General features: G+C 50.7%; 1 protein-coding gene across 2 annotated transcripts in view; it reads right to left on the bottom strand.

Annotated features, from left to right (window-relative positions):
• Positions 1-21,433, bottom strand: part of LOC144945299 (uncharacterized) — a 123,594-nt gene extending 102,161 nt beyond the window's left edge. For both annotated transcript variants that reach the window (XM_078873708.1, XM_078873709.1), the window contains exons 1-3: positions 20,047-21,433; positions 15,614-15,736; positions 10,749-10,852 (exon numbers count right to left, since the gene is read on the bottom strand). In XM_078873708.1, the coding sequence (XP_078729834.1) occupies positions 10,749-10,852; positions 15,614-15,736; positions 20,047-20,240 (421 nt within the window). In that variant the 5' untranslated portion in view covers positions 20,241-21,433. The remainder of the gene's footprint in view (positions 1-10,748; positions 10,853-15,613; positions 15,737-20,046) is intronic.
• Between the last annotated feature and the right edge of the window lie 483 nt (positions 21,434-21,916).

Raw genomic sequence — 21,916 nt, 5'->3', positions numbered from 1 at the left:
TACGGCCCTCGAAATGATATGATAGCGTATCCTGCTGTGGAATGCGGGTGACGTCATCACGCAGATGTGCGCGGTGACCTCACCGCCGCGCACCCGTAACTTGGCCGCGCCAGCCAGCCAGGAATCCAGGCATGACATCCAGCCAACGCACTTTTTTTTTGTTTCTAATATAGTATGACGATTATTATCATCAAAGTGTATTTGCACGGATGGTTTCGCTGGGAAATGTTTACTTGCCACAAAGACAGCCTTTGAACACTGAGCTGCAAATATCGGTTGCTATATCGAGCAACGGGGCAGTGCTCTTCTTTACTGCCTGCCCTGAGTCAGTGATAGCCATTTCACATTACTACGACAGGGTGCCAGTATATCCAATCACTGCTGAAGTCCCCAAGTCGTTACTTATTTAATTGAACACGGAGGGTGATAATTATGACAATGATAACATTGGTCAACACACTTTTTCTGGCATAAGGTATTCCAACGGGTTTAAGGTAATTTTGGGGTGCTGATTCCAAATCTGGCATCAGTTTTTGTCTATCACATCAGGTTTTTGAGATATCAAATATTGCATTTTTTATAAAAACTGCAGAAGAAAAATATTAAATAAATGTGGATATCTACATAAAATGATATTATCAACACACTATTCTAAAAATACAGCACCATATTTTAACACTAAAGCAGTCACCGACTCGCAACAACTTGCAATCATAAGTGATAAAGTTAATTTCTGGTAAAATCAATGAAAATGTTGTATGCCGATAGCATAAAAATGAGATGTGATAGGGCAAATCTGAGATCAGATTTGGAATCAGCACCCTGAAATTAGTCTAAACAGCTGCAAAAGTTCAGGCGAGAAAAAAAAATGTTTTTATTGTTGACCAGTGTAATGGGAGACCCAGACTGGGATTTAAACTCGTAACCGTCTGGCTGATGGAGGAGCATCCTGGAACAACTTGACTAGCCACGTGATCTCATTGTCCAGAGGGTAAGTTTTTGTTGAGAGAGAGACGATCGAGTGGATGAAAAAAGTGAACTATTAAAGTTCATTTGGGAAGTCTTTCAATGATGCACTGTCTTTTTTCTATCGAGCTAATGTCACTTGTGGCAGAAGGGTCTTCACTCGGGAGAATCCAAAATATCCCCCCGTCGAGGCTATATATTTCGATATATATAGATATGTGTGGGTTATCAACTTTTACCAGGACATACCACAAACGTGCCTGCTCTGAGCGCGTGGTGCTGACCCAGGCTGGGTGATGAAAGGGAGAGAGGTATTCTGGAAAAAAGCTCCTCTGTTGTAGCGACGGGGGCGGAGGGAATTCGGGAGCTTTGAACCTGACACGGAATCGCGGTCTCGCAGGGAGGATCAGAGTCGGGCTGAGCGAACGCTCCGAGGATTTTTATTTAGAGCCGGGGGTCCTCAATTATAGTTGCTGGGGGAAGATGGGAGACGCTCTGTGGAAACTAAAACCTCGCCATGCTCCACAGCTCTCTCTTTCAAAATAAAATCCTACTCCACAATTGTATCCGCGCTATTGGCGTCAAGCCATGGGACTATGAACTCTGGCAGGGCAGAGAAGCCCTTCGTGTTATAGAACCGCCCACGGAAGCGGATATCACAGATCCCTTTTCAATTATCGCTTGTTAACGCAGGCGGTGGCATGGCAGCACCTGTCCAACTACCATGCCGCTGATGGTTATGTTCGTGACATGGCAGTCAAACCGATAGAATTTTTTTTTTATCAGAGCTGGCTTTTAGTCAAATTCCGCGCAGGGCCAAACTTTACGTATTGGCTTTGTTTGTGCTGAGACCGTCAACTCGCTTCACTTGAGGTACCCGGTTTAATCAAAGGCAGTGGCTGAAAGCTGGATTCGAACCCAGGCTCTCAGTGGTGGCGGCTCAGGGCTCTGACCTCTGACATCTGACCCACCCGACGGCCACCTCAGCCTTTTTCCTCTCCAGTGCCTCTTCTCCCTTCGCGGAGGTTGTTGACGATGCATCTCCACCTCTTCACCTGCTCCGTGTCAAAGACCCAAGCACTACCAATCTATCCATTCCCTGTCTTCCTCTCATCCTGACCGCCCCCCATCTGCCCGCACGCCCGCCCTCTACCATTCCTGTAAACAGGACAACCCTAGCCCTGACGCGAGAATGCAGGAAAAGGCTCTTTTTTTCTCTCCCCCGGCACAAATTGCCATTACCCGAGGAGTGGGTTAGAGAGGTCAAAGGCGCAGCCCCTGCAATTTCCCTTCAGGGGCCACCGCTGGCAAAACGATCTCTGCTCAGGCGGGAGCGCTGCAGTGCCCTCGAGAAGGTCTGTTCGGCTGCTCTTCCACGCTGGTCAATTAGCGACGTGACTTGACCAACGGTCGCCCCGTCACCGGAACCCCCTCCGGGCCAGGTTGACGGGTGAAGGAGAACCGGTCCGCGCAGGTAAAGGCGCAGCCCTGCAATGTCCTTGGTCACGCCAATGCCAGCGGAAGGGCCTCCCACTTTGGAGGGAGCTCTAGCGGGAGCACCTTTGGAGGGTATGTTGGGCCGACTCATCCACACACCGCCAGAGGTCTTGGATCTTGCAAGAGGTGGGGAATACCTATAACTTTACCCCGTGGGGGAGGGGCTATGGGGAGGGGGGTGGCAGGGAGTGGCGGTGGCGGTAGGATTTAAGAGACTTGCCACGCGATTAACCGGCATATGCGAATTTTCCCATGGATCGGAATCTGCGGCACTCTGCTAGTGCGGCTGATGCAGCGATAGCGCCGGTTTCTCAAAGGAGATCTCGAAGCTGCACGCTCAATTCAGAGCAACACTTTTTTTTTTGCCGGAAAACAGTTTTGAAATAATTAGCACAGATCCGAACCGAGATGCCAAACTCGCCACGCTGAGTCCACGGCCATACAAACTGCGCCACTACTTGTCCGGGCACACGGCAACGTTGTTGGCATTTTGTAAAGGCGGCTGCGCGCTGCTGATGATGCTCAGTGAAGTAAAAACCATTGCACTGTGTGTTGCCGTTCGGGACCCTGAGCCCTGAGGTAGAGGTGGAAATTCCATCTTCTAGTGGCAGGGGCCAGCATATTAACCCATGGGCCAGAGCATAAATGGGGGTACCCCTTAATGTAGCAGATAATTGGTATTCCCCAATTGTTTACATTACTTATAACAGTGCATTATTGGATAACCCCATTCCTTAGAAGAGAGTTTTCGCACAATCATTTTATCTTTGACACTGGTGTAACCGTCCACCGCATCAGAGCATCAACAGGCCTCTGCACGCAGATCAAATTAAAGACAAGCCACAGTGGTACAATTCTGGCTATGCAACCGAAACCGTGGACCACATCGTAAACCACCGTAGTCTGTGCCCCTTCAATAGAGGAGTAGAGAAGCGACACGAACTATCTCTCTCCTGAAGCCCTCTCGTGGCTAGCAGACCTCGACATTAGCATCAGGCTCCTGAACGTATTACCATCATACACAAGAATGGAATCGCGAGATGTAGCTGTTATTGGCCACGCAGTAAACACATTGGAACCACGAAAGAGATGTAATCTCAGGTGGCACCGATGCTCATGGACCTTTATCTGTAAGACAACTGCTATTGACTTCCCACAAATGTGGTGCTTCGTTTTTATTCTACGCCAGAGCGATGACGATGAGCGGTTCACTCCCAAACATGATTTGAATTAATAAATTCCAACTAAAAGACAAAACATTCTTCCACCTTTGCTGCCCAAAAGAAAATCTAAATGTATGTTAAAATGGTTTCCCTGCTCAAACGAGCACTGGTTAGCCCTCACCAACATCAATGCTGGAAAATCCACATTCGCACGGCGAGGACGCATCTGTCCACAACGCGATCGTCAAAACAATAACGCTCAGCCACATCAAGTGATGCACACCGATGTAATCCCCCTTAACCGGCATATCTTGCCCCATCGACATTCCCAACTCTAAAAGCAGCATGGCAATCTCCCAGCACTATCAATACTCTCCCCACCCCGCCTTCCCACAGTGGCCACATTACCACAAAGTCCCCCCCCCCACCCGCTCCTCTGAACTGGGAGAGTGTGCACCATCTATTCCCGTGAGACCACCGCTCAAAACAGCCGCCCCCGGTCGGCCAGCTCGTTAGCAAAATCGCCGCGACTCTCTCGGGGAAACGGGGAAATCCGTCACGTTAATGGAGACAGGTCGAGGAGGAGGAGGAGGGCTCACCAGTTAACCCCGTGAATTCCACCTCCCCTCGTCTCCCTCTCGCACCATCTCCAGCCTCCCGCCTTTGCTCCGGTTTGTTTTGTCCTCGTGATTTTGTAATTCTTAGCCTTTTTCTCTCAAACCATTTATCACCCGTTAACTCTCTTCTTTAAAAAAAATAAGTAAATACATTTCTCGCCACCCCCCTCCCACCACTGCCCCCCCCCCACACCCTACATCTTAGCTCGGTAGTGTTTTTTGGTTGTTGTCGGACCCTCTGTCCCTCCCTGCCTTGCGTCGCCGTCCGGCTTCTCCCGTGTGGCCTCGGCTCGCTCGGCCCCCCGAGGCGACGCTCTCGAGCGCGGCGCCACCGCCGCCGCTACCGCCACCGCTCTCCGTGTTTAAAAAAAAAGGGGGGAAACGCCGAGACTTTCAGCATCAATCAACTCCGAAGAGGTTTGGAGTTTTTTTCTTTTCCCGCTCTCTCTCTCTCTCACTTAAAAGTGGCATTCTGCTTTAACCAAAAAAAAATCCTTGGAGCAGGGCTCTGCAAGATGTCATTTTTACGACGGGAGATTTGTTTAACTTACCAATTTTTTTTATTTCCCCCCCCCACCACCACCCCGTTCATAAGTTGTCCGTCACTTTGCCGTTTGTGTTTGCACGACTGACGGACCCCGGTGGTTGGAGCGCACACGGCTTGAGACGTAACAGGAGGTGGCAGTACAGCAAATAGGTTGCTGAGCTGCATCTGTCGAGGCTTATCGGCGATGCGCCTCTTCGGAAGAGGCAGCAGCCACTCGTGGGTGCTGTGGGTATCTGCACTTGTGGTGGGGGTTATGATGCCCCAATGGGGGGAGGGGGGGGGGTACCCCTTTTAATTTATAAGCTCTGATAGAGAGATGACAGACGAGACAGGCAGGAGAGAGTAACAACGTGACGTGAGAGAGCGAGAGTGGTTTGGAGGAGAGACGAAGGTTGAACGAGGTGAGAGGAGAAGGGAGATTGCATCGGTCGACAGCCAAAACGCTTCCCAAATAAATGTAGTCCAACTTTACTAATTATGGGTCACTGAGAATGAAAATGATGCTTAAAATTGTTGATCGGCTCTAGTTTTCAAGATATGCTACTGGGTCAGTATCTACGACCCTTGATTTGGAAATGGCAGAGGATAAGTGAGTTACATTTTGATTTAAAGCTTTCGTGACTGCAGGAATTCATATTCTTGGTTCTTTCGGTAAATTCATGTAAGAAGGAAACAATAAAATAATAAAACAATAAAATTCTCACGACGTTTCGACTGCAACACAAGCAATCATCATCAGGTGTGAAAAACACAGCAAGAAAATTTGAAAAAAAGTGGCGGTTTTTTCATAGATAAGTGAGTTATGAAGGGAAGGGACCTCAATTTCAACCAGAAATGACTAAAATACATCTTTGACTAGATCTATGAATAAATATATGACTGGGTTTGGACAGTACTTGCTTATTGAGAAAATCATGAATGATGCAATCTGAACCTGGTATTGCATCATACATCATATGAATTGCATCATGTCATTCCTAGAAGTCATGGATGATGCAATCATATCTAGGCTTACATCCCTCTGCTGAACAAATTGCCCTATATCAGCTCTAGAAATAATGCAGTGTCGTGCTCTCTTATTTGTCAGTTTTTGATTTTGCAAAGGGACCCATTTCTGTTTAGCGAAAGTGAGCAGAGAGATACCACGTACTTGTGTCAACAAAGCAGATAACTTCTGCAATGTTTGTGGTGAAGTGACTTTTGCGTCACAAAAGCGCAGTATAAACCACTATAGTTAAGAAAACCTATCACCTTTATTTTGGCTGTAACATTGGAGATCAGGACAAAATGTGGGCCCCACCACTTGTTGAATCAAGGAAGATGTTGATACCACCCTTACACATAAAGCTGGGTCTGATGAAGAACTTTGTCAAAGCCATGGACAAAACACAAGTAGCTTTCAAGTACCTCCGTGGAAAATGTCCAAGGTTAAGTGAAGCTGAGATAAAGGAAGGTGTCTTTGTTGGTCCTAAGATTCGTGAACTTCTTCGAGACGATGAATTTGACAGTGCACTTCGTGGCAAGGAAAATACGGCATGGAACGCCTTCCAGTTAGTGGCAACACATTTTTTCGGAAACAAGGCAGACAACTTCAGGGAGTTGGTGGGAAACCTCCACAAGGCATACACAAGCCTGGTTGCAACATGTCACTAAAGATACATTTTTTGCACTCTCATCTATATTTTTCCCCACCGAACTGCGGAGCAGTGAGCGACAAGCATGGCAAGCGATTCCACCAGGACATTGCAACAATGGAGACACGCTATCAGGACAAATGGAGCCCATCAATGCTTGCAGACTATTGCTGGACAGTGACAAGAGACGCTCCGTTTAATGAATACGAGAGACAAGTCAAGAAGCGCTGAGTAGACACTGAACAAGGACTAAACTACGTACTTATATATACATCATGGTTTTTTGTCTTTCGTTTCATAATACATTTGATTTATTTTACCCTTTTGCTGATTTTAAAGTGTTACATGAACAGGACAGGTGACGTGCTATCATGTAAAGCAAACATTTTACAATTTATGAGTCAAACTCTACTATCTACACAATATACATAGACGTCAAATATAGAAACTTAACTCTCTTGGGAACAGTAGCCAATCAGTCGTTTTAATTGTCATATTTAAATTCAGCACATCAAAATCCATAATAAACAACACATTTCATCTCTGAAGCAGACGATGTCTAAAAAAATTGGAGACCAGTGTTATCACGGGCAGGCATGAGAGGAATTCATTAACTTGTAAAATGTTAATTACTCGTTCTGGATTTCCTGCGATTTAAAATCTCGCTGATGATTGGATGACCCCTCTTCTTGGTTCGTTCGGTAAAGTCACGTAGAAAGACCTGTTCTCCACCTGAAGACGGCTGCTTGCGTTGTGGCCGAAACGTCGTGAGAATTATTTTATTATGTTTTATTTTTATTATTTTATTATTTTCCTTCTACGTGACTTCGCCGAAAGAACCAAGAAGATGAATCCCTGCAGTCACGAAAGCTTTAAATTGGATGACCCCTGTTTTTTTTCTCTCTTTCTTCACAAATCCGTGGGCCCTTCAGCCGTCCGGGAACTCTTACGCTTTTGTTTAGTTTGCTTCTGCCTAGCAAAACACCCCTGGGCGTCTGGATGCCCTGAAGATTGTTTTAGGCAAGGGATAAAAGACGCCCGCGGCGTTTCGTACGAAAATCACAAATATGTTTCCGCGATTGTTTTATCTCTCCCTTCTAACTGCATCGACGACGGCGCCTTTAGATATCGCCGTAGCGCACGAACCGTAGGTACCGAACCACTCTTATGAACTCCGGGTGAGATGACAGAAGAGTTACAGCCACGGGAGGGACGTGAGATGCGGTGAAGGGATGGACTCGGAGTCACGTGATGTAGGCGCCATGGTTGCAAGACGTTAACTACCTCGCCTGGTGTGCAGGAGGTCGCGGGTTCGACCACCACCCTGACGCCTGGTGTATATTTGGAGTTTGCGTGTTCTCTCTCTCTCTGTGGTCGCGTGGATTTTTTTATCCGGGTCGTCCGGTTTTTTCCCACCACATTTAAAAATCAACATGTGCATTCAGAGTTTATGGCTGTTGCTATACAGTTCCACGTGATGGGTCGCTTCTGGAAAAGAGTGATATAGCTAAATCGGGCCTTACCTGGTAAAATACAAATAGCTTCTATTTTACGTGGGTGTCGGCCATGTTTGAAACTTAACCAATTATTTGGTGATGCTACCGCGTTCATTGACAGTCGCGCCCACAATCTCAAACGGCAGCAGACCACAACATCGCCCCAATTCATGACATGACTTATTTCTTCCCAACAATACATCACATTTTAAAAAGTAGAGTCATCGACGTTTTCAGATTCGTGTATGGCATGTTATCGGTTGGTCGTTTGGCAAACGTATGTTTCCATATAAAAAAAACAATAATATCCACTCTTATTTTTGCATTTAATTTTTTTGGAAAATTATTAATAAATTCCAGTTTTCCCTATGGACCGTTCCCGGCTCAGCTACACACACATACACTCACACACGCAACAACAACAACAACCGCCATTCGCCACTAAGTGGCGGTGACGTCACCACGACGCTTGTGCCAGGCCATGTGCACCCTGAGGCCACGTGAAGTGTCGAACGCCCGCTGGCAGGAGGTCACGGGGCAGACCCAGGTGCCACGGGTCGACTGACCGAGATGACCGAGACGACTGGCTGATGCACCACCTGTGCCCCCTACTGTGCCAACTTGCTGTGCTTTAGCCACCCGGCGCTCCGCTCGTTGTTGTGAGCGTCGCTCCTCTGCCCTCCGTTGTTGCTGCTGGAGGGCGACTGCCTCCAACTGCCCAGTAGCGTCCTTCACGAGCCTCCTCCACTGAGGCCGATCTTGACACCGCTGGTACCAGTCATCGGCAAGTCCACTCAGCTCCACGTCCTCCTGTACCACATCACTCCATCTCTTCTCTAGCCCGTGCCGCGCCCGTTTAGCCCCCTCGATCCGGCCGAACAAAAGCTGTTTAGGCATGCGGTGGCTGGGCATGCGGGCTACATGACCCAACCACTAAGTGGCGGTGACATCACCACGACGCTTGTGCCAGGCTATGTGCACCCTGAGGCCACGTGAAGTGTCGAACGCCCGCTGGCAGGAGGTCACGGGGCAGACCCAGGTGCCACGGGTCGACTGACCGAGATGACCGAGACGACTGGCTGATGCACCACCTGTGCCCCCTACTGTGCCAACTTGCTGTGCTTTAGCCACCCGGCGCTCCGCTCGTTGTTGTGAGCGTCGCTCCTCCGCCCTCCGTTGTTGTTGGAGGGCGACTGCCTCCAACTGCCCAGTAGCGTCCTTCACGAGCCTCCTCCACTGAGGCCGATCTTGACACCGCTGGTACCAGTCATCGGCAAGTCCACTCAGCTCCACGTCCTCCTGTACCACATCACTCCATCTCTTCTCTAGCCCGTGCCGCGCCCGTTTAGCCCCCTCGATCCGGCCGAACAAAAGCTGTTTAGGCATGCGGTGGCTGGGCATGCGGGCTACATGACCCAGCCACTAAGTGGCGGTGACATCACCACGACGCTTGTGCCAGGCTATGTGCACCTTGAGGCCACGTGAAGTGTCGAACGCCCGCTGGCAGGAGGTCACGGGGCAGACCCAGGTGCCACGGGTCGACTAACTGAGATGAGTGGATGATGCACCACCTGTGCCCCCTACTGTGCCAACTTTCTGTGCTTTAGCCACCCGGCGCTCCGCTCGTTGTTGTGAGCGTCGCTCCTCCGCCCTCCTTTGTTGTTGAAGGGCGACTGCCTCCAACTGCCCAGTAGCGTCCTTCACGAGCCTCCTCCACAGAGGCCGATATTGACACCGCTGGTACCAGTCATCAGCAAGTCCATTCAGCTCCACATCCTCCTGTACCACATCACTCCATCTCTTCTCTAGCCCGTACCGCGCCCGTTTACACCCCTCGATCCGGCCAAACAAAAGCTGTTTAGGCATGCGGTGACTTGGCATGCGGGCTACATGGCCCAGCCAACGCAGCCTTGCTTGCTGGAGGAGCTCACCGATGGAACTTTGTCCAGATCTTTCAAGGATTTGTGAGCTCCTCACACAAATCCAGCCTGGTTAAACCCAGGATGGATCGTAGGCAGGCCAGCCTAAATGTTTCTAACCGGCGAAGATGCTCCATTAGGGGGGTCCACGTTTCGCAAGCATAGAGAAGGGAGGGAATAACCGTGGCCTAGAAGACCCGAAGCTTCGTGCGGAGCGACAGACCAGGTAGCTTCCACACAGCGTTACGCGCCCGATGAAAAGATAATGCCGCTCGACTGATTCGGAGTGAGACGTCTGCTGTTAAACCTACACACACGCACACACAGACACAACAACAACCGCCATTCGCCACTAAGTGGCGGTGACGTCACCACGACGCTTGTGCCAGGCCATGTGCACCTTGAGGCCACGTGAAGTGTCGAACGCCCGCTGGCAGGAGGTCACGGGGCAGACCCAGGTGCCACGGGTCGACTGACCGAGATGACCGAGATGACTGGCTGATGCACCACCTGTGCCCCCTACTGTGCCAACTTGCTGTGCTTTAGCCACCCGGCGCTCCGCTCGTTGTTGTGAGCGTCGCTCCTCCGCCCTCCGTTGTTGTTGGAGGGCGACTGCCTCCAACTGCCCAGTAGCGTCCTTCACGAGCCTCCTCCACTGAGGCCGATCTTGACACCGCTGGTACCAGTCATCGGCAAGTCCACTCAGCTCCACGTCCTCCTGTACCACATCACTCCATCTCTTCTCTAGCCCGTGCCGCGCCCGTTTAGCCCCCTCGATCCGGCCGAACAAAAGCTGTTTAGGCATGCGGTGGCTGGGCATGCGGGCTACATGACCCAGCCAACGCAGCCTTGCCTGCCGGAGGAGCTCACTGATGGGACACACACACACGCACACACACCGGTCCTCACCATCTTGGCAGCGTTTTCCCGTGAAGCCGGGGCAGCAGCGCCACTCCAACACGGACGCGAGGCGGTACGCGAGTCGGTACGTCGGTCGCACCGCGCTGCGGTAGCTGCCAGGACGACACACACACACACACACAAAGATAAAGATCCCCCGTATAGCCTCAACACACTGTTGGGGCAAGTGCTGTTAGCGAGTAGCACCGATAAAGGCCGACACGGCACACAACGAGGGTGGGTTGCGAGCTCGACGTTTTTTACACACCGCACCAGGGGAGACCCAGGACCGGATCAGATAATCGCCACCGGTGTTGGTGGCCATGAGCGGGACTCGAACTCGGGTGGCCTGGTTCGTAGCGCAGCGCTCACCGCTACACCAGAGCTCCCCACACGCTCACAGACGCGGGTACGGGCACACACGCGGGCACGCGCACACACACACGGGCACGCGCACACACTCGGGCACACGCACACACGCGGGCACACGCACACACACGCGGGCACGCGCACACACACGCGGGCACGGGCGCACACGCGGGCACGCGCACACACTCGGGCACACGGGCACCCACACACACGCGCGGGCACGCGCACACACACGCGGGCACGGGCGCACACGCGGGCACGCGCACACACTCGGGCACACGCACACACTCGGGCACACGCACACACGCGGGCACACGCACACACACGCGGGCACGGGCGCACACGCGGGCACGCGCACACACGCGGGTACGCGCACACACTCGGGCACACGGGCACCCACACACACGCGCGGGCACGCGCACACACACGGGCACGCACACACACGCGCACACACGCGGGCACGCACACACGGGCACGGGCACACACACGGGCACGCACACACACGCGGGCACACGCACACACACGGGCACGCACACACACGCGGGCACGGGCACACACACACGCACACACGCGGGCACGCGCACACACACGCACACACACACGCTGGCACGCACACACACGCACGAAGATAAACAAACTGATTCTCCCCCATAGCCACTGGTGGCTATGGTCCCAAGCAAACTCGGCAAAAGCGTCGGGCCCCAAGCAGTTTAAGTGGATTTATTTTTGGATGAAAATGGGATGCACAAAATATCAACTCGAATGCAACAAATCCGATCCTAATGAGCATGAGGCAATTATATAGTGTTGTTTAAGTTTAATCATACTCTCTATTTTGTTAATTATACTATATAATTGCCTCTTGTCGACATCTGTCCCATTTCACTAAATTTCTGTCTCATCTGCATCTCTCTTCTATCATCTCATTACACTTTTCTTTTGTTCACATTTCACTCATCTCACTAAAATATGAACTAACGGCCCAATGAGTCATACAGCTCTTTTTGAGAAACCACCTGGCCACAAATGATAGCCCAACGAAGTGGCTTATCATGTGGGAATTTATAGCAGCCAAATACTCTAAACGCGTGTTGATTCTAAATGTGGAGGCAAAACCCAGAGGATCCGGAGAAACATCGACCACAGGGAGAGAAACATGCAAACTCCAAATATACAGTCGTCAGGGTATAGAAACCCACGACCTCCTGTATACCAAGCGAGGTAGTTAACATCTCCTAGCCACTGTGGCGCCTAAATCCCGTGAATCCATCCCCTCACTCCATCTCACGTCCCTCCCCTGGCTAGAACTCTTCTGTCATCTCACCCGGAGTTCATCAACTGAATGAGAGGGCCCCCAAAAAAGTAAAGTCTGCTTTAATCAACCCCCAATAGGCCCATCAACCACCACCGACAACTTTAAATATCCATGCATATAGATATACACACTATAGCAATTGGGTAAGTGTTGTATTTGATCCTCAAGTGCTGTAATTGTAGCCAACACTACACCCGGCCTCCGTTGTGTCTCCAATGCTGATTGTTTACGCAACGCTTCAGTTACTCTTTTAAGGTTGATTCAGCCTTGGTGAGGCCCAGGATCGGTTTAGATCATCCCCACTATGGGGCCGTCCATAAATGACGTCACGCGATTTTGGACGATTTTTTGACCCCCCCCCCCTTCGTCACACGACGTCACAAAAAGTCAGACCCCCCCCATCAAATATGACGTCACAAAATTCTGCCCCCCCCCCTCCCCCAAAACCATATTTTGAAAATAAAACATGCTTCAAATCGCTTTAAACTATTGTCATTGTAGTGCGTATTAAATGTGGCGCTGCACTCTGATGTTGTAGGAGAAAACATTTATTTAAAAGTCCATTTAATTAAGTAGAACGTGTTGTCTATATTTATTTAAAGTTGCGCATTTTGATGTGACGTCACGTTTCTCAAACCTTCCCCCCTCGTCACACATCGTCACAAATGTCTGACCCCCCCCCCCCCCCAGGTGCGTGACGTCATTTATGGACGGCCTCTAATGGCTGGGAATCAAACTCGGATCACTGGTTAATAGCGCGGCGTGCTAACCACTACGCCCAGGCTCCATCCACAGACGTTTTCTGTTTCAGTTTCACTTATTAGGTATAGCCCTGTTAGCCATTCGGCTCTTGAATCGGGTGCAACCGCAACAAACACAAAACTAAAACATGAACAAGAAAACATCTTAAAGTCAGACATTTGTGACTATGTGTGACGCGGGGGGGGGGGGGGTTTGAGAAATGTGACGTCACATCAAAATGCGCAACTTTAAATGAATATAGAAAACACGTTCTACTTAATGAAATCGACTTTTTAATAAATGTTTTCTCCTACATCAGAGTGCAGCGCCACATTAAATACGCACTACAAAGACATTTACGATTTGAAGCATGTTTTTTGGGGGGGGGGGGCAGAGCTTTGTGACGTCATATTTGAGGGGGGGGTCTGACTTTTTGTGACGCCGTGTGACGAACGGGGGGGGGGTCAAAAATCGTCCAAAATCGCGTGACGTCATTTATGCACGGCCCCTACGGCAGAATAAGATGGAATGTGATGGTGAGTGACGGTGTCTGATTGGTGCAGCGTGGATGAGAAGCAGTGGGGGTTTGGTGAAATGGGCATGGATGAGGATAAGTGGTGGCAGGGGCAGAGCTCTGGTGGCAGGACAGTTGAGCCGATGTAGGAGCACGGCGTAGGGCTGGGGGAGAGATGTGGCATTACGCACACATAAAGCGAGGCTTTGGAGCTGGGTCAGGAATTAGGGTCGTCTGGGGAGGGTATAAAACAAAGTAACCATCATTGCCGCCCTGTGTCGTCACATCTCGGCAGCTCAGTAACGTTGATCCAGGCTCGTGCTTTGGTGGGTGTGGATGGCTTACAAATTTGCGCGCTAACTTCAGATGTAATGGGCGTTTACAGCAGCAGAAGGCAGTGCGGTAAAACTCATTATCCTGTCCCCCCCCCCACCACCACCTTCACCAACCCGCACAGACCAGACCGGTGAAGTCTGTTCGAATAAGCCATCACGACGACAGGCACGGCGCGCGGGGGGGTGGGGAGGGGGGGGGCTCGTCCAGTAGTGGATCGAACTAAACAGGCGGTGCGCGTGGCAATGTACCCACACATCATAGGGCGTGATCGAAACGACCTTCGGTGGGTAACTGAAACAAACGAAATTCCGATAGTTGTACAACCATTACGGGGGGGGGGCGCCCTCTAACAACGGGAATGCAGCAACGCCCCAACTGAGCATGCCCCCCGCCCCCCGCCGCGCGCCCCCCTTCTCAAAATAGCGCGGAGTAACTCAATGCCTTGCAGACCCCCGTGTCTTTCGCGAACCCCGTGTGTGCGCGCGTGCGTGCGCGTGCGTGCGCGTGCGTGTGTGTGCGTGCATGTGCGCGTGTCATCTCCTGCCGCTAACGAACCGCCGAGTTTTTATTTCCTGGCATCGAAAGGGTGACGGCGGTGGCAGGCGGCACGGCTGCTTAAGAATGTGGCCGCTACGCTCGCTCCAAATGCGAGAGACGAGTGAGGGGGGGGGGCTAGAAAATCCGCGCAGAGGATGGAGCTCGATTCGAGCCGGGAGATTGTTCTCAGCGTCACGGAGTGTAAAACCATCGCCACGTGGAACTTCGGTCGTTGTCCTCGCGGTAGCAGCGGGGACTTTTGGTTGGACCGCCCTCGAACGAAGATCCAGTAGTCACCGCATCGCGCGCTTTCAGATGCGCCTCTGCAGGCCCGTCTGGAACGCTCTTCCTTCCGATATTCGGATGCCAATGGGGCGATGTCGCTTTTAAATGGTCTCGATTGAAAACTCGCTTCTTTGAATCTGGCGTTTTGTGTCGAGTTTGTTGTTCTTCGCCCCGCACCTCCGATTAACGCGATTGCAAAAGTACGGTGCGAAAGAAGTTCAACATGCCGTAGATACATCTCCACGGTCAGACTGGCTGCTGTGTTTCGCTAACATCGCCCCCTCCTCCCTCCCCCACCACCTCAAGTTCCTATATTAACATTGCTCTAGTGCAAGTATAATAGCGCTGTTTATTGCTGGCCGCTTAGCGTTTGGGTCTGTGCTCACAGACATACATTCATAGATCGTAGCCCGTGTGAGGCAGAGGAGCGAGCAGCTCTCAGCACGTGGTTGTGAAACGTCAGACGTCACACCAAACGTCACGCGCTTTGGCACGATCGTTTTTTTTTTGCCATCCTTAACCATTCCGCGGACTTAAAATATCTGCATGTAACCCGAGGAGCAAAACGGGCAAGGTTCTACGCGTCTCGTTGAATGTATTGCAATGCCTGTGTCAGCACCCTTCCTCTCAACCTCGGAAAATATCCGAATCTAGAGCGAACGGCGGCTGCTGCTGCTGCTTTGATGCCGCGGCGCGTTACAAGTTGACGTCGTCGTTGTTTTTGTTGTTATTGTTGTTATTGTTGTTATCGTCATGGTGACCCGCTGGTGAGCTCACCTGATCTTGGGGGAGCATCCCTTGGCCCAGTGGCAGGGGTGCAGCACGCGCCGCACGTAAACCTCGGTGCCGTTGTGCACGGGACACGGAACCCTCCTGCTCACCGGGTACGGGCACCAGTTCCTGTGGCGAGCGGAGAGGCAGAGAGGGTCACGGTCGACACATAACAAGAGAAACCCTTCAACTGTTTTACTTGAGCAGGAAGGGCTTATCGTCACGTGGAAATGTATAGCAGCCAAATATGATAATTGTTTTTTTTACCCTTTTATCTGGCAATAAAACTGACACCTCTTTTTTTTACGAGGAGTCATGTTTGCATAGACCACAATGCCTGCAGTCATAATGCAATATGACTGCAGGTATTGTGGTTTACGAGGAGTCATGTTTGCATAGACCACAATACCTGCAGTCATAATGCAATATGACTGCAGGTATTGTGGTCTATGCAAACATGACTCCTCGTAAAAAAAAAGGTGTCAGTTTTGTTGCCAGATAAAGGGGTAAAAAACTAATTATCATATTTTTTACTAGCAAATGAGGTACCAATGATGCAGCCAAATTTTATTCGTGGTTCTTTCGGTAAAGTCACGTAGATATAAGTTTTTTTTTACGAATTTTTATTTTTCATATAAATAAAAATAACAATAAAATTCAAGAATATGAATTCCTGCAGTCACGAAAGTTTTAAGCAAAAAAAATTCAGCCAAATACTCGAAACGACATGTTGATTCTAAAAGTGGAGGGGGGAAAACTGGAGGACCGGGAGCAAAATCCACGCGACCACGGAGAGAGAGGAACACACGCCAACTCCAAATATACAGCACTCGTCAAGCTAGTTAACATCTCGACAGCGTGGTGAGATGTTAAGAGTCCGGCTTGGGCTGGGGGCGAGGGGTTGAAGGCTCAGGGGTACGGAGATCTCTCAGCCACCATCGCCTATCCTCTCATCGGGCGACCAATAAATCACGCCGGCCACTGTCAGTGAGGACGTGGGATGAGGTCATACACAGGCGTAACAAAATACAAAAACTCCACACGTCCGTCACCAACAATGTGGCCTTAAAAGGGTGAGTATATAATAATAGGTGACGTTTCATGCAGTGGTCCTTCTTGATAGCCTGTAAATAAAGATGCCAGAGAGAGAGAGAGATAATACGAGTTGGAGACTGCACTTTTACACCATGAGGCCTGGCTAGAATTAAATTTTAAAAAAATTTCCTAACAGTTTTTTTTTTTAAGTACAAATACGAATAAGTGTATCTATTCGAAGCTATTTGAGAGACGCAGCAGAGGTCTTTACGGATCAACTCAAGCAAACTCCAGCTGTCCACGGGATAGGGTCATGGTCAAATATGTGGATCGTGGGATGAGGGCGAGGTGCAGGATCACGGTAAGGGCTGTTGCCAGGATCGGTGGGACATGTAAGCAGCATGTGGACAAAGTAGTCAGAATGTCCTCGATGGATGCCAGTGCCGGTCCCACACTCGCCTACGACTGCAATGCAGCGTAGAGATTTGCACAGCAGCGTCTAACTCTGTGATCGTGTCACAAGACGATGTCTGCAAACAGTGGGTGGTGTTTATGTTCTAGAGGGGGGCGGGGGCAAGCGGTTCATGGACAGGAAAGAAGAAACCACTGAAGATGTTGAGCCTGAACGTGAGCAGAGGTGACAGGGAGTCGACATAATGAGACTATATTTAATGGTGCTGGAGGAATCCGATGAGCTATGAAGCTATTTTTTCACAGTCGGGGCAGGGTCAGAACGTTACAACAACAAACAACACAAAAAACACGATAGGAGTGCAAGGTAAAGAAAAAGATAAACAAATTACTTAACAAATATATAAATACAACTTTTTTTTATTTTACAAGATAAAGCCCACTGAGATATTAACTTAAATTTCAGACGCGACCTGACCACAAATGATAGCCCCAACAAAGTGGATTTTCGCGTGGAAATTTCCATCGGTGCATGTTTCTAAGTGTCCAGAGGAATGGAGTTCAAGACACCCCCCCCCAATACAATTCGCTATCAATGTTCTGTGCTGCCACTGTGAGTCTTCATTTCCCGCTACCCCAACCCCCGCTGTCCACCCAGCAGTATAAATGAGTTACACCAAACATTTCATCGATCGGCTGGTGGGCTGGAGAAGAGATGGACTGACGCGGTACAGGAGGACGTGGAGCTGAGCGGACTTGCCGAAGACTGGTACCAGCGGTGTCAAGATCGGCCTCTGTGGAGGAGGCTCGTGAAGGACGCTACTGGGCAGTTGGAGGCAGTCGCCCTCCAGCAGCAACAACGGAGGGCAGAGGAGCGACGCTCACAACAACTAGCGGAGGGCCGGGCGGATAAATAGAGAAAGTTGGCACAGTAGGGGTACAGCTGGTGTGCATCTAGCGATCATCTCAGTCACCCAACCCATGGCACCTGGGTCTGTCCCGAGACCTCCTGTCAGCGAGCCTTCGACACTTCACGTGGCACCTAGCCTGGCACAGGCGCCGTCACCGTCACTTCGTGGCGAATGTATTGGTATTGGTGGGGTAAAGCATGGGTTATCAATCCCACCTCTCCCAGTGTGGCAGAGTGGACCAAACAACCCTCTTTAACGCTATAGGGAGTAGAGGGGGGGAGGGGGGCCTCTGTCAAGCGAGGGACCTTCCTCAAGCAGTGGCGTGTGTAAGGAATTGCAGCGCTGCACCTGGCCTGACTTCACTCCCTGCCATACTTACCGGGACAACACTGACACTTTTGTTGCACTTTTTCGTCATTTATTTTTGACCCAAGGAATCGAGGGCAATTACGCAGCGGAAAAGGATCGAATGTCCGTCACGCCGCCTCCCGCCGTCAGCCAACCCACGCACGCACCCACCCTCTCTAGCCCTGTGGTTATTCCTCACGGTCAGTGCAACAGGTGTGTGTGTGGTGTACTAATCATAGTAGGGGAGCGGTAGTGTTGCAGTGGTGGATATCGCTCTGCGCAATGAACCCGAGTTCGACTCCCGCGCACGCGGCCACAAACACCCAGTGACGATTATCTGAACCGGTTCTGGGCCTCCCCTAGGTCGACTCAGCCTCAAGTGAGTACCTGGTGCGATGTGTAAACATCGCCACTGGAGAGACAAAGGCGGCCGGGCGTGGTGCTGACCACCCACCTCTTCGTGTGCCGTGCCGGCATTCATAGGTGCTCGCTCACAGCACTTGCCTCAAAAGTCTGTCACGGCTATACGGGGGATCTTTGTCTTTGGATGGATGTTGGTGAAACAAATGCTGGCGGTGATCGCGATGGAGATAGTAATGGTCGGTCGGTGATTGATGGGAGCGGTGAAAGTTTAGCGGAGGCCATAATGGTTGCGGTAGAAACGGAGCTTCTAGTGGAAGATGATGATGATGGTGACGGAGGAGATGGTGATCAAGAAGATACAAGTTGGTGGTAGTGGTGGTGATGATGGCGATGGTTATGAAGTTTACAGTGGCGATATGAGCGGCGGTCCCGAACTATAAAGCTTTTAAAAACAATGTCCCAACAATGGTTCGGGCACCTGGTAAGGATCTACCGGGTAGTAGTGGATAGTGGTGTATAGTGTAGTGTATAATGTAGTATATGGTAGTGTAAAGTGTAGTGTATAGTAGTGTATAGTGTAGTGTATAGTAGTGGATAGTGGTGTATAATGTAGTGTATTGTTGTGTATAGTGTAGTGTACAGTCATGTATTGTGTAGTGAATAGTAATGTATAGTGTAGTGTATAATGTAGTGTATAGTGTAGTGTATAATAGTGTATAGTTGAGTGTATAATAGTGTATAGTGTAGTGTATAGTGTAGTGTATAGTAATGTAGAGCTACAGTCTGTCGCCAGGAAAAGGGAGGTCTGGACCGCCCTGCTCAACACGCTGCCGCCACGACTCTTACCAGGACAAGCGGACTGAAAAACGAACGAATTTTTTTAAAACATCAATGCATTTTTATCTGTGCGGAGTGATGATTGCGATAGAATGATGATTAGTGTCGCTTCCTTATGTCTCAGCTGCTGAGCTGCTGCAGAGTCGATCCTCAGACCCCAGAGTCAAATGATTCCAAAGCCACTCCAACCTTACGAGGTGGCCAGGAGATGCCAGTAAAACAATGGATGTTTAGACACGTCTGTTTTGAGGCTTAACGTTCCAACTCGTATCGTCGACACACTAACTCCGGTTATTATACCTCGACACTTTCTCACCTTGGAAATTCTCTCTCATCTTCTTGGTTCTTTCGGTAAAGTCACGTAGAAGGGAAACGTCGTGAGAATTATTTTATGTTTTATTTTTATTATTTTATTATTTCCATTCTACGTTACTTTACCGAAAGAACCAATGAGATGAATCCCTGCAGTCACGAAAGCTTTGAATCGAAATTTGACTCCAACCAACTCGCGCATCTCGACGTTCTAGCGCTTACCCGCTGCTCGCCGTGGGCAGCATGGATCGAGGCACCGCGAGCTGGCCTCGTGCCCAGGGCGAGCGCTGTTGTTGCGCAGAGGTCGCGCCCCACGGGAGCCGATGAGGAGGAGGAGGCTGCGCCCAGCAGCAGCAGCAGCGCAGAGCGAGTAGCAGCAGCGGCAGCGGCGGCACGAGAAGAGGCGACCCCATCATCTCCCTCTCCTCCCTCCTCGTCGTCTTCTGTCTCTTCGTCTTCCTCCTCTCCTCTTCTCCGCTGATGTTGCTCAGTCCCCCCCACCCCCTCTTCTTCTCCCGATGCTCTGCCGCCTCTGCTTCCCGTGTCACTCCTCCGCGGCGTGCGACTGCGGCGCCCTCGGTACGCTCCGAAATGCAACGATCAGGCTCAACGGTGCCACCTCGGATGTAAACGTAAAGCCGTTCCTCGGCATCAACGTCAGCCACGCGCAGGCGACGGAGGCTCCTCTAACGTTGCTCCTCGCCCAACCTCCTGCTCCTCCTCCACTCCTCGCTTGCTCTTCAGCCTCCTCCTTCTCCCCTCCACTGCTGCACCTCTTACTCTCTCTCCTCCGCTGCTGATCTTCAGCCTCCTCCTCCTTCTCCCCTCTCCTCCTCCACTGCTGCACCTCTTCCTCTTGCTTCCTCTTGCTCCTCTCTCCTCCGTTGTCGATCTTCAGCTTCCTCCTCCTTCTCCCCTCTCCTCCACTGCTGCACAGCTTCCTCTTGCTCCTCTCTCCTCCGTTGTCGATCTTCAGCCTCCTCCGTCCTCCCTGCGCTCAGCCCATGAGCATCACTCCGCTGCTGCTGCTGCTGGGGACGTGCATGCGGCTCCTTACGTTGCGCTGTCGTTTAGAACAAAGCGGCGACTCGTGTAAGAGTGAGAGTCTGCGTGTGTGCGTGTGTGTGTATACGTGCGGGTGTGTGTGAGTGTGGGTATGTATTGTATGTGGATGGATGTATGAGGGTTGCTTTGTGTATATATATTTGGGGGGGGGGTTCTGTGTGTGTACGTGAATGTGTGCTTGAATGTGTGTGTGTGTGGCCTGCGTTTTTGTGTGTATGAGATTACGTGTGTTTGTTGTGAGCATACGGGTATGTGTGCGTGTGTTTGTGTGTATGTGTGTACGTGTTGTCGCTAACAGCCCAACAGTCTGGTCAGGCTATACGGGGATCTTTGTTTTTGTATGTATATGTGTGTGTGTGTCTGTATGTCTATGTGTGTCTATATATATGTGTGTGTTTATTTCTACTTCTGTGTTTGTATGCTTGTGCCGATGTGTATACATGTATGAATGTGCGTGTGTATCTGCGTGTGGGAACCCAGCAGAAATCGCGAGCTACGGTTAAATCTGGAACACGCCGTCGGGATCAACTCTGCATCTGTTGTGAGTCGCTGAGCACACGAGGTTTAATTGTGCCCCCACCTCCCCTTCCTCCTCAGACCCCCACCCCATCCACCCCATCTCCTAGGACCCCCCCCATCACCCACTCTGAAAACACAAGGCGACAGAGTTCGGGGCCAAGTTAGGAGGGAGGCACTGACGATCCACAATAGGCTGTGTGTGTGTGTTCGTGTGTGCATTATGCACCGTTAGCGAGCACCTATTAAGGCCGCGTGTGTATTAACCATTCAGAACGACGACGGCCGATGGCCAACCACACTGATGCTGTACTGTGCGGCTGTGGCAGCCAAGGAATGGAACGCGTCTCACAGGGATCGTCAGCCGAGGAGATGGAGCGATGAAATCACTTCGTGTCCAGGTGCGAGGTGGATCAATTGTCGGGTTCGTGAGAGGTGGCAGCGACTTGGGGTCTTCATCCAGCAGTAGATTGATTATTGCCGACAATGATGTGTATTACCAAGACAAAGA

Source organism: Lampetra fluviatilis, chromosome 37, assembly GCF_964198595.1.
Source record: "Lampetra fluviatilis chromosome 37, kcLamFluv1.1, whole genome shotgun sequence".
NCBI lineage: Eukaryota > Metazoa > Chordata > Hyperoartia > Petromyzontiformes > Petromyzontidae > Lampetra > Lampetra fluviatilis.
This window is presented reverse-complemented; position numbering and strand designations above follow the sequence as displayed.